General features: G+C 38.0%; 1 protein-coding gene across 8 annotated transcripts in view; it reads right to left on the reverse strand.

Annotated features, from left to right (window-relative positions):
• The window catches only part of SOX6 (SRY-box transcription factor 6), a 368,783-nt gene that overhangs the window by 140,853 nt on the left and 213,745 nt on the right, over positions 1-14,185 (reverse strand). For all 8 annotated transcript variants that reach the window (XM_069016846.1, XM_069016845.1, XM_069016847.1 and 5 more), the window contains 2 exons: positions 6,257-6,429; positions 2,704-2,772 (listed from right to left, as the gene is read on the reverse strand). In XM_069016846.1, coding sequence (XP_068872947.1) covers positions 2,704-2,772; positions 6,257-6,429 — 242 coding nt within the window. The remainder of the gene's footprint in view (positions 1-2,703; positions 2,773-6,256; positions 6,430-14,185) is intronic.

The following is a 14,185-nucleotide window of genomic DNA, read 5'->3' on the forward strand; positions in this document are numbered from 1 at the left end:
ATCTGTGCCATGAATAGGCCCCTGCCCAGGTGGAACTGGCACCTGTTCTTCAAAAGGGGAGTGGCAGGGAAGGGTACTATTGTTTTCCCACGCATACAAAGTACAGATAAGAGCCCACACCATTCTGTGTAGGTAACCACTGTTTCCTGAAAATGGTTGCTCAAGAGTGTCTTTGAACAAGCCTTCTAAACAAAATCAAGTTATCGGGGACAGAGCTGCAAATTCTACCAGGCCCAAAAACCAAACTGAGAATGTGAACATTTAAAAAAAAAATTTGTTTCCCCTTCAAGCCACAGAGAGCACAATTCACCTCACCTCACATCAGATCTCTATCCTAAAGCCAGTGGGTTGCATATCTTTCTTATTAATGGAGAGAAACAGCCATTTTAGGGAACAATTTATCTGATATATTTTAAATATCTACTTTAGCACAAGACAAATTTATCCTAAAACTATTCACTTTGCTTCTCACTGCTCACTACAAGAAAAATCTGGATAATTAATTGAGACAGAGTCTGTACTGCAGTTACCTATTTTTGATACAATGAATCCCACCCAGAGTCACCAGTGTGACTTCAGTACTAGTATTGAGGTTTCTTGGGAAGATGGTGGGAGAGGACCTGGGAGAAAAGGCAGAGCACTATTTCTGGCACCTGTCTCCTGTTTTGCCTCCATCCCAGCTCCAGCCCTTAAGGAACAACACATCTCAAACTGTAACATTCATAACCAATTCTACAGCAGCAAAAGAACACTATGGACTGCAGAGGCAACTTAGCAACTAACTTCTCTCTAAAGCAACTTCTGGCTGCCAAATCTGCCACAAAATTAAGACAGAACAAATAAACAAAGCAGAACCACTTGGCTTCCAAGTAAATGGACTATGTAAGCTGGTGTTTAGCCCAGAAGACAATCTCCCAGCAAACTTTCTTTTAGTAATCTCCCCATAAGACCACTGGATGTTTGAGTTGGCATCTGCCCAACATGCCTAGAGCTTCTCATTGGAGCCTACAGTGTTCCTTGGGCCATGAGATGCCCACTACCAATCTGGTTGACCAACTGGGAGAAGAAACAGTCCTCACTCCTCAAATACACTGATTAGACTCATGTAAATGTAACAATCAAAAATAAATAAAGAGACCAAACCACTGAGGAACTATGGCATAAGACTACTATATATTGGCAAGAATTTGGAAGCAAATACAGGGAAGGGTCAACAAGAACTAGTTTAGCTCAGATGAATAGAATAATCATCAAAACACTTCCTTGCATATACATCTAGGAAAGGATGGGAAAGGACTTGTGGAGGGTTCAGCACTATGTAAGAGGAAAGATGGAAGTGAATGAGAAAATGAATCTGCAATCTATGCTAGAACGAATTCTAAGATCACATTTCCCTGGAGACAGTGGAAGGGTAAAGCTACTGGAAAGTATTGACTGAAGTGAAACATGAAGTACCTGTGAACTTTTTACTACAGAGCAGATATTCTCCAGCCAAACATACCTACAATTCTCCAAGCAGAAACAAAAAATACTTAGTTGTAATTCTTCTTTCATAATTCTTTAAAGGATTTTTTAAAATTAGAAATTTCTCATGCAGATAACTCTTCTGTTTTGTAGACTTAGCTAGGTTTCAGTCTTAGATTTTATGCCAAGTAAAGATTTTTTTACATTATTCTTTGCTCTCTGAAGCCAGACTTGCAAATAACACTTAGAGAATATGGTGTGTTTTTCCTTTCACTATTCTTAATATCTCTTCCATCCTTGATGCACACCTAATACGAATACACAGTCTTCTAATAGGCAACAACAATAACAGTGCTCTACAATTCAACTGTGTCTCTCATACGAGGTATTAACACATCTATATTTGTTAAATAAACTCCTTAAAAGTGTAACTGAAACTGCATTACAACATTTTCAAAAGCATTTACAAGCATTCCTTTGGGATGAGGGAAAGAAAAACTTCAGTTTTGGCATCTAGTGACATAGCAATCAGCTAATTAAGGAAAAGAAATGGATAGCCCAAGCTTATAAGAAGTGATTGGCAGCACAATCATCTGTCAGACCAAATTGAAATATTTCAATCAGTGAACAGGCCCATGGAAATGCTTTCAAAGTGGGAAGCAAAGAAGGTATTACAGTCACATGCCAACAATGCCTCTATATCCATGTCAGTCCCTACCCACGTATACTTGCACAAAATTGAACCATGTTCTGCATACAAGTACAGATCATTAAATATCTCCAGAATACTTCCAGATCCACAAGGGTATAATTACTCCAAAGGCACCTGGAACACATACACCTGTGGGTCTTTGTACATGAGCACACTGGTGCCAGGGACTTAGTACTGCTTTGATGTCTCAATTTCGTCTTTGTAGAACACAGAATTCCTCCAACAATGATTGAGAATCTGCTTTTACTTCACACAATACAAGTCAGACTGATTGCAGATTTCAGAATTATGACAAGATGGTGAGATTTAAAAATAGTCCATAACTTTCAGAAGAAAACTTCGCGTATTAAAGTTCTTTGCACCAAAAAAGATGTCTGACATAAATTTTCTGGGACACAAGGAACTCCCATAAAGAGCATCTTTACTGAGGCTTGTTAGTAAAGGACGTGGCTGCTTTATTTTAGACCCTTCCCTCTCCATAAATGGAACTTAAGTATAATCAGAAGAGAGCAATAAAATACACTGACCTGAATTTGCTGCTGCAGTAGATTGATCTTGTGCTGCTGTTGCAGGAGTTGCTGCTGTTGTCTTGCAATCTGTTAGAAATAAAATTTCTATTAAATTAAAACAGTAATATTGAAATTTCTACACTATTGACCAAAAACCATAATATTTGTTATTCTTTATTATATTTTTATTAAGCATATTAACTTTTTTTAAATGGGGCATCTTTTAGAGGTGAATTTAAATGCAACATAAAAATCTAGTTAGCGAGTAAGAAATATGTATTTTAAGCACTGAGGCCTTGACTCTGAAAAGCACAGAAACATAGGTTTATTTGTGTGCCTGTGAATAATCTCATCACTATTCAACAAAGCATTTAAGCCTGTGGTGATCTTTAACTATGGTGCATTACTGTTAGTTACAATGGGAATGAAACACATGCTTAAAATTAAGTGCTTTTCTGAATGGGGATGGGATTACGCAGGTGCTTAAGGTTAAACATACATTTTCCTGCTTTGCTGAACTGGAGCCTTAGCTAGTGTTTATAGATGCTTCACTATTCAGCACAAGCTCCTAGGGTAAGCTTCTCTGACTCCCTTCACAATGAGCAGCACATTATTTCTCTTGCAAATCTCAAAAATCATCCTTGGAGCCGCTTAGGGAAGCAGAGCCTTATTCTGTGTAAAAGCAGTACCTGGTGCTCAGTAACTCATCCTCCACACAACCCTATGAAATATGTAGGTATTCTTACCCTCATTTGGTAGATTCATTAAGGGATCTGAAGGGTAAAAGTTCACTCTATCCCTTCTCTAACACAGATGGAGAAAAGCAAATATTCAGAGTAGGGAACACAAAGACACTGTTGAGAATTTGCTACAGATACCCTATCTACTGATCCCTGATTCCAACAAAATCAGCATGCTATAGCAGAAGGGAAATAAGTTCCAGCCCTCAGACCACAGAGTTGCTTCTTGCAATGGGTGATGTGGATGGCAGCCACAGGGAAGAAGCCACAGGGAGCTGGGGGAACAACTGGACTTCTGCTTTGGAAGGGCAACTGTGCAGAGGACTGAAATGAGGACAAGATTTGTGTTTCCTGGAAATCCCAGCCTCAGCACTTCTGCTACCTTCATTTCTTAAGTATAATTTCCCCTCCTATAAATATTTATCTAGAGCAGAGGAATCACATAAAACAGCAAGAAGTTGGTGACAAAGGTATTTTGGTCACTCAAATCCACTGTTTTGGTTTTAGCAAAAACCCTCCTGGTCTCCTTCCCCAACATCTTCTGAGCACACTTACTCAGTTATAAACAGAGAAAGTTAAGTAAAATATTTTTATGATAAAAAAATGGTAGGAATGTATCAAGGTTGGTTTGGAAATAAACAATCACATAGTTTTAGTGAAAACTGTCCAGATTAACTCATAAGGAATTTGCAGTCACATATTAACAGCTTGTAATTGTGCACACACAGAGACCAAGGCTGTCATTTCTTTTCTCTCTCACTGTCACATGGAAATAACTCTGTAATTTTTTTCAGTTAAAATTCACTTTTGTAAGAGAAATCAACACAAAATTCATACATATTTTAAGTCTTGTACAAGGCCTCAAGGAGACAAATTAAGATTCTGGGGCTGGATGAAGGCAATGGGCTACAAGAAAATGGAGTCAAGCAAACCAATGCCTGTAACAGAGCTCAAACTCCTTTTAGGAGCCTGGTGTTCAAATATTTCTGGACGAACCTCCCAAGCAAGTCAATAAAATACAATGAGTGAAGAGTGAAAGAGCAGACCCTTGTGTGTGAGTGAAAAAGGGAATTCAAAGAGAGCTGGCAGTGCATGTGCCCAGGTAGCCCAGGGGCAGGTCCTAGGGCCTCAGGTCTCTTGTCAGCACAGTGGCCAGATGTGGTGTTTGTGCTTGGTGAAACAGCCCTGATGGGGACAGTGTTATACGGAATATTTAAAACCTGTATGAGAGCTGGAGTTACCATTTTTAATGAGTAACACACCAATTGTGTGACTCCAACCTAGAAGTGCACTGTTTGTAACTAAAGATGAGGTCTGTTAGGTTTATGTCCACATTTCCCCTACTGCTAAAGTCTCAGCAAAGGTAAAAGATGATCACGATTTGCAGCTTCACAGTGAAATGAGGCAGATCATGGAGCTACATCATGGGCCATTCTGTCTCAGTGCTATATCAGTTTTTCACAGGTACACAGTACTCTGCATCCAGTATTGTTTGGAGCTGCTGATGACCTGGCTGCAGCTTAACATGGTAAACTGTAGCCAAGACAAAGAGGAGATTTTTGTTTACATGTGCAAAGTAACTGATCTGCCAGGGTTCTGACTGCTTGTGAACAGCTTTTTTTGTACCTGCCTGTACAACATAGCACCATTTGAATAGGCATTTCCTGATGAAAACAAGAAATATACCAGGGAGCATCTAATCTCAAAGCTTCCTCTTAGTTGGAGCAGCACTGTGATAGGTGATAGGAAATGTACCCAAGACCCTGCAATGCAATTACCATAGCATCGTCTTGATGTATAGGCTTGACACAGTAAAGTAGGGTACACAGCACCATGTGGCTCAAATTCTGAATTTTATTTGCCTATCGGTTGAGCTACATGCTCGCTTCATTGAGCATGACAACCTAGTTTTAAGTGTCATTTAATTTTCATTTTGAAATATAATTACAAAGTGTTCACTGTAAGATATCACTCGTCTGCAAATGTGTCAAGATTAATTTGTGCTAGCTTATTCACAAGTGTCAATAGTTAATTACTGTGTCATCTCTAGATGGCTAAATGACATTCTAACTTCTGATTTTTTACAGTGTTCCTTTATGTTATTTTCCATTAGGGGATGAGTCCATATTCCTACATGTGGGCAAATACCCAAGCACATAAAATACCAGACGTCACAACTCATTAAAATCAACAGAGCATACATTGCTGTATATATCCTATAAAATATATTTAACTGAAAAGATAATTCAAGTAATAATGTCAGATTCCTAAAAACCACACATTAATTTGGATCTGTCTGATCTAATGCCTGGGGGACTACTGCATGGGATCATTGTTGTTGCACTTTTGTTCAATGAGAAGGGGACAGCTCTTTGGACAACTGCATCTTTAAAACAAACAAATAATCAAGAAAAAAGCAACAACAACAACAACAACAAAAATACAAGAAAAACCCTCCACAGCCTGAACAAACAAATCAAACCCTACTTGTACAAGATATTTGAAGGTTTGAGCATGCTTAAGGGTTTTTGTTTAGTTATTTTCTTGTCGAAAAGAGAAAGAGTTAAATAGTGGTTATAGTCTGGCTTGTTCATAACTCTCAAAATTGCATCTCAATGCACGAAACAACTGTGAAATCTGTCATCCACTCCTCCTTTTTTTTTTCCTGGGTCCTATAATATTTCCTCTTTCTGGAAAAAATATGTAACTTCTGTGGCTATTTAAGCTCTTTTAACAAAAAAACATGAAAGCAAACAACACCAGGCAGAACAGTGTTTGTGCTAAGCACTCTGTGTGAACCATTTTCACAGGTTTCTTTCTTGAAGCCTCACCTGTTCTTGCTGTTGGCGAGCAAGGTCCATTTGCTGCCGTTGTTTTTCAATTTGTGAGGCTGCCAGCTTTTTCTGCTCATCATGGGCAGCCAGGAGCTGCTCCCGTAAGCTGATCAGCTGGGTGATCATAGTAGAGAGCTGTCGCTCTTTTTCTGCCAGGCTTTCTGGTGTACCTAAACGTGCAGGAAAGATGTACTGTAAATATGAGGTAGACAAGAGTTACAAAGCAATATTTACTCCCCTCCAAAAAATGGCTGCATCACCAACGTGCTTTTTGTCAAACAGCAGCTTGGATATGTTTTCTACTAACAAATCTCAGAAGAATGTAACACATAGATTTGCTGTGCTCTAAGCAGGGGAGGAGCAGAAATGGGAGCAAAAAAGATGTAGAATATTTCCTTTTTTTCTGACAGGGATTTTTTCTGGATGAATCCCTGTATCCTCTCCATCTAAATCTGCCCACTGTGATAAATACATTCAGAGTTTATTATTTTCCCTCACTTTATATATTTTGTTGTTTTTTCACCCCAAGTATGTACAAATGATAAAAAAAGAATTTAAACGATGTTGTTTGGTGCAAGAAGCAGTTTAAGAATTTTTTATCATTTCTCCAAAATACCCACATACCTGCTAGGTCATTTAGGTAAATGAAAGTTTTGGTTGTGGAACATGTACTAAAAATGAGCTTTACTTGTCCCCAAGAGAAATGGCTAACCTGAGAAAATAGCTTAAGAATTTTCATTTAACTTTCAAAGTTTACTCTACAGAGAGCACTTAATTAATATGAAACTACGGTACATTTATTCTTTGCACTAATGATGCTTAATGGTCTGTTTATGGGTAAATTGCATGGGTCTCATAAGTGGAGAGTACAGGGTCCTTTTCCAAATCAATCTGAAAATATCCCATCTTATGTAGGAACCTATTACTCTGTCAGAAACAGCAATGTCAGTTCCTGTATTTGAACCATACAATACATTTCCTGATGTGAGCACTTCAGACCCACAGTTCTGTGAGAGATTGTATAAATACAGCAAGGTAGAAGTTCAGGAATATTGGAAGAGGATCTGAAAGATGTTTAGAGTTGGAAGTGGGATAAATTAAATAACTGTATGTTGTACAGCAGAACTGAAAATTAGAGAAGAAGAAAACCAAATCAAGAATTATTCAGGTCTTTAGTCTGCCACAATGATAGGAGAAGCAGTACAAAAGAGGGTATTCACAAACTTCCTTTCCTCTGCTCACAATGGAGGACTGTGATAACGAAGTTACAGCACTTTCCGAGAGGAAGAAAATGTGTGAGGAACAGGACCTGGGAGAGAATGGAGAAACTGTCACAAAATTATGACTTCACCTTCTTCCCAGGAGTAAGATGTATACCTCCTAGGGAAGAGAAGAAAGAGGCTGACAGGTTTCATAAGGAGAAGGGAGACAAAACAGGCATCTGCCAAGAAGGTGACAAAGCCAAAATTCTCTACTACTTACATTGTGCTATGATAGGACCAGTATGACTCTTAACACAGAATTTCATTTGCAAAAGCAGCATACAAGAAAACCTCAGTCTGTGATTGCTTTATATGGAAAAAAGAAACTGCATGGCTTAAGTCATTCACTCTAAACAAAGCAAACACCCAGAAGCAAAGGGTACCTGGTTTTCTGTACATCTACTAATTGCATTTAGCAATATGAAGCACTAAAAATATTCAATTTCTTATTCACTATTAAGTATCTTAGTTTTAAAAGAGTTTCCAACAACATGACATTTCCCTACCCTCCAATGGCTAATCTTCACTCAGTATACATGTGACACAGGTCTCCAGAAAAGGAAAAATGTGTAACTTCTGTCGTAGAAGAAATTTTAGAAAGGGTTTTTAGTGATTTCTTTAGTCACAAGAGGTATGATGGATGCATGAAGCTGAAGGACACTCTACTACCCAGACCAAGCTATTGCAAATCCTTAGTGTGCTATGAGTGACTGAAGCAATAAAAGAGCTCTGTGCAAAAACCTGTTTCAAGACAAAAACAAATTAATTTTTGAAAGAAAGCTTAGGCAGGCATGTGGCCAGGAGAGTGCCTGCACTGAAAGTACTGCCTTGCCAGAATCCTTTAGCATGTACTGAGCTCCATGCTGACATCTGTTCAATTACCTGCAACTTCAGTATAGACCTACCTTAACCCTCCTAAACTGAAAATTTTTCACTATGGTTCAAAGGTTATTTAGGTGGTTTTGAATCTGTTTCCATGGGTAAAAGATTCATCTGCCAAAGAAAAACTCCCTTGCCCATTGTGACTTGAAGAGATCAACCACTCCACCCACCTATTTTAGAAAGCCAATGGGAAACAACCTGCTGTCTCAAATGATACTTATTGTCCTCCACTGCCACCCAGGAAACAGGAGCTTGAGACTTTCACATCCATCAAGCAGCTTTGGCATCATAATGCAAGCCCCTGAGCTTACAGTCATAAAATATTTTACATGCCCAAAGCAGATATTAATCTCTCACTCCACTTCCATATTGTCCTGTGTAGCTTGTACTTGCTTCATAACATGAGTAGAAAACCACCACAAAGACTGCCTGATAAGGCTACAAAATATAATTGTTTTGTTAGGGTTTCTTAGAACCATTTGATAAAGTTGCCACAAATTTCTAATCTTTTTTTTTTTTCTTCTTTTTTTCTTTCCCTGATTTTTTTACAATAGCAGGCAGAAGTTACTTGTTCTTATTCAGGAATTCACAGCAATTGTTTTTCTTTCCTTTTTTCCCCCCCAAGAAACACATCTGAAATAAATGACCCCGTTTAAAGTACTCTGCTCTTTAATTTGTACCCTGCTATGTAATCCAACAACAGAATAGAACTGATGACCACAAAATGTACACTGTGCTCCTGGAAAATCACGAGACCTCCGTGAAGCTGCAGGACACCTAACCAAGCAATGCTCGAGACGAGAACAAGCATAAGATGAGAATGGTGTTGTATGAACAGTGTGTGTGTGGAGGGGGAGGAGGTATAATTTAATTTTAGAGTGGAAAATCCCAACCACTATTTTACAGTTTAAATACCAATAAAAACCAACTTGCTTAGAATGCAGACCAGATTGAGCTGATCTGGCTGGGACAAGAGAGGTCATCAGTAGCTGTGTGCCACCATCATCTGTTTTGCATCCACTTACTGCAGCAAGCAATGAGATTCCTAAACTCATTACCAGTAAATAAACTTCTGCTGCTGACTGAAAATATCTATAAATAAAACAAAAATACAGCTATCTGTAAAATGTATTTGCCATAAAAACAGATAAAACAAAAAGCTTAGTAAAAAATAAACAGTAAATATGCCAGCTTCCATAAAATATTATATACCACAGCTCTCTCTCTGTTCTAATCCTATTCTCTTACTCCAAAGACAGCAGTGCATTTTTTTCCATGGGGTCTTCCTTATCCCCAAAACACATCTGTCTTGAGTTTCTCTCAGATTTGTCAGGTGGATCAGTGCTCCCCAGGGCCTGCTCCATCTGAAGTATTTTAATTTGACTAAACACCTGATTTATTTTATCTCTCCGATGAGAAAGGCAGTTTGTCTTAATAGAGCCTGTCAGCCCACAGTCTCATTCACAGCAATTTACAGGCAGCTAGGGATGCTGGAAAAGAAGAGTGCTGTGATTCTGTATTTTATCCTCCTCCAGAAAGCACCTAAAAGCAGCTATTCACTGCTACTGCATGTGGCATTTTAGAACTGAATTAGCTTTTTATTCAAGTAACTACACTTGTTGTGAATAGCTTATCTGTAAAATTGCTACATTCACTACTGATTTTATTAACCTTTGGCTCTATCACAAAATGGTCTTCAGTTAGGAAAGACCTTTAAAATTGACACATTTTTCTTAGGGGCCTTTATTTCAGTGACGACAGATATACTGAATTTGATCCATTGACTCCCTTTACCAGCAGTATTTAAAATTTTGAGTGTTGGTGGGAAGCTGATAGTGCTTAAGGACTTCTTTTTAAAGTGAAAATGTGACAGTCTCATCAAAAGTTCAGAAAAAAATTATTATTTTTGATAGTACTTCGGTTATATACCCTCACCTTTGTGATTATAATCTGGTCATAGTAATATTTTAATTTTTCCCTGTGTGCTTATTGTTTTACTCTTTATTTTGCACTTCAGCACAAATTGAGATAAAATACTCAGGTTGAAGAGAACTAAGGCATCAAAGAGAACTTTTGAGAAATTCTGGTCATAGGTCAATCTAACCAGGAGAGGGAAAATAAAAATAGCTATAAATCTGCTGAAAAAGAGAGAAGAGTTCAACTTGTGGTCTAAAATTACATTTAGAAAAAATTCTGCTTGTGGCAAAACTCTATCTTTTAAAGCCACTTAGAATGCTGCATGATTTCTGTTACATAAAGTAATAGAAAGAGCATCATGTATCTTACAGTGCATTTTATAAAAATCATAAACCTCATCCTGCATTTTATCTTCCTAGATTTCTTTAAGTAGTGGAAAAAAAAAAAAAAAAAAAAGGAATTAAAAAAACAAGTATCCTGTAAGCTTAGAGATACAATACAACGATAGTTCCTGTATCAACCACTGGTTTGCCACCTTACAACACTCCTGTTACCTTTTACTAGCTATTCAGTCTATATACCAATGTAGCTGCATGTCAGAAAACACTGGAGGCTTTTCAGTGTTAAATTTGTTACTGTCCTTGTGGCAAGCTGTCATGAGGTGGAGGCAGAGCAATAGCTGCTGGTAAGGGGAAAAAAAAGAAACAGGCATAACAAAAAATAGACTTCTAGGCTTACACAGCGTAATTTAAACTAATCTCTCTGACACTCAGGAAAAGAAAACTAGATAAAACCACATATTCTATCAAGTGAATAAAAGACAAAATACTGGAGTCATAAATAAACCAAAAATTTTATAGGCATGATCCATAGCTTGCTAAAGCAGGGTTCTTAGCTGTGACATTAAATCACTGTGGGTTCTTGAATGTGCTTGCCTTAGTTTCCCAACATGTACACGAAGTAAAACACTACCAATCAGAGGTTTTTATGACTGGTTAGTTAATGTTTCTGAAGTGCTTTGAGACCTTTGCATGGAATCTCTACACAGCTGCAAAGTATTATTGGTTCTCTTGAATTCTGTGATTAGTGTAGAGCATGACAAATAACATCCTTGTTTATGCACTGCATCTAAACTAACTTTTGCTCCATATGCTTACAGGAAATACAAATTAATAAATCACAAATTATTACTCCTGTTATGTTTCTAGAACAAACACATAGTGTGACTTTTATGAAATCAGGAGACAGTAATGCAAGAAAGAAGTGTGGACTTTGCCAAACACTAAAGTAGGGCTTTAAATCACATAACTGCAGTTCCAAAGTATCATCAGCCAAAGCAGTTCAACCAACAATCAAAAATTATTTTGAATTGAGTTAAGAAATTTCAGCTTTTTTTTTCTTTTAAAAAAAAGCCTTTGTGACTCAATTCTTCTGTTAGGTTGGAGGGGATTTTATTACTTTATGGACATTGAAAAGAAAGAAAAAACACAATGCTAGACATAAAAGAAAGTGTATTTGATCTTAGCTTCCCAGAGATAACCTGGTTAAACCATTCTGTCTAACACTGAAGTCTGCAGCACACATCAGATGGGCTGTGATGTTTCCACTTCACAGGCTCTGTCCAGCATTTAGCATTTACCCTTTTTTGATTGGGTCACCTTCTAAATGCCACAAAATAGGGCAGCAAAAGTCAACAAAAATAAACAGAAAAAAACAGAAGAAAGTAACAATCTAATGGAAGGGCTTCAGAGATAAAAGTCACTTTGTGAGGGCTGCCTGACTAAGGAGCCCCCTTGCCATTGCAACAGCATCTAATTTGAGTTCTAACTCCAGCAGCAGTTTAAAAAGCTTCCACTCTAAAGGGCCCCAAGTGTATCATAAAGATAAAGCATTTCAGTAGAAAACAGCCACAAAGACCCCTATTATCTTATCAGTCTTTGGTTACAACAGCTGAACCAATATGACTAAGTTCTGAATGACTTTTTTTTCCCCCCCTTCTTTTTATAACACTAGAATACTGGAATTTCTTTATTTCATGATCAGTTAGCAATTGTTGGTGTTCCCATATGCTACTGTCCTGTTCTTAGTCAATAAAAAGTTTTATAAATGCTCCCATTGTGCTTTGTAGCATCCCAGTGCAGAAAGCAGCACAGCAAACATGTCCAGCATGCAAAACACACCGGATGGCTTCTCTTGGGAAGGTGTAAGATCCCTCCTCTCCCTTATGTCTCAAAATGATTCTGCATTTTCAGCTTTGAGCAAGGAAATTTTATTACCATATGTCCACAGACAGTAATGGGAATTAATATTAAGAACTACTGAAAATATTCTGGAGAGAAAAATGTCAGATTTTGAAAAACAAAAAAGAGTTTAAAAATTAGTTATACTTTATGAGAAGGACGAAAATGCTTTACTGATAGTCCACAAGTTTTCTCCTAATTCCATACATACTAAACCTCAAATGTTGCAGCAATTTTTTAGGTGGGAGCAATTTGAAACACATATCATTTGCAAAACAGCAGACTTTTAAAACAATTCTATACTTATCATGGTCCTGTCTTTGTTTAGCCAGAAAACATCTGAATAGCTGAGTGAATATGAAATCAGCTCAGTGAGAACATACTAACTCTTCATTGTCCCATGTGGCTGTGGCCATAGACAGGCGAGGACAGGGACCCTCCATACCCACAGACATCTCCCAGGCTCTGGGATCCTGTACCCATTCCCTTTCAGTTTGGCTCCTCCCAGGGCTTTCATCCCATCCACACACCCAGATCTCTGCCTGACACTGAGCTGGAATAGAGTCAGCAGGCCCTGCCCCGATGTGCCCTCACAGGCACCTCTGAGTGTTCAGGTTCAACTGAACCCTATCTGACACCCTAAAGTGTCCTGCTCTGATGGTTCTTTCCGTTCTAAAAAGAATTTGATGGATTTATCCCTTTCTTCAGACATCATGAATCGCCAAAACATTTACACTGCATTAAGAACAAGTCACAAGAATGTCTATAGTAATCCGGTTGAATATTTCCCCTAAAGATTTGCCATCACCTGCTGGCAACTGAGGCATCAGTATGTCCAGCAAGTGCTTGTACCTTAGCTTTGCTCCTCCAAATAACAATTTTTTTTTCTCACATGTTCATTGGACTTTTTGCTCTTGCATTGTTTCTTAGCAATTCTCAAGTGTTTCCTGAGTGAGGCCTTACATTCAGAGGTTTTCTTCCTTGACTGCTTTTCACAACAGTTCCAATCAAAGTGAACCAATACATTCAAAATAAAAATATTGCAGTGACTGAACCAACAGAAACTGCTCCCAAGTTACTCCCAAACAGCTCCATAGCTGTCAAAGCAAGGTGCTAGGCAAAGGTTTGGATTGAGAAGTGCCTGGTCAGCTCATGGAGCAGCACAGTGAAACGTTGCACCGATTTTAGCAATGTGATGAATCTGCAGTTGAGTCCTAAAATGTGATCCACGTCAGGAATGCAGGAAAGAATGTGATGTTAGCCAGAGCTTCAACCTCCCCCTCCTCCAAACCAGTACCCAGCAAAAAGCAGAATTCCAACAAATCTCTTGGACTCCTTACTTCCTTTCACACACATGAAAAGAAGAACTCTATCTATAAGCCTTGGAGGACTTTAAATATGTTTAGTGATTTTTTTACTATCTCATAGATACCATTCTATTTTACTATTGTCTTTCATTTTAAAAAATAAATTAAAAAAAAAATAAAACTCACTTTAGCTCATTTCTTAGAATTTCTCTTAAATCCAGAAGAACTTGCAGATTTACACTCTAAATTATATTAAAAGTACACACTAAGTGTTAATTCATACATGTGCACATGGAAGGGAGACAATGATTTTTTGAA

This window comes from Aphelocoma coerulescens, chromosome 5 (genome assembly GCF_041296385.1).
Source record: "Aphelocoma coerulescens isolate FSJ_1873_10779 chromosome 5, UR_Acoe_1.0, whole genome shotgun sequence".
Taxonomy (NCBI): Eukaryota; Metazoa; Chordata; class Aves; order Passeriformes; family Corvidae; genus Aphelocoma; species Aphelocoma coerulescens.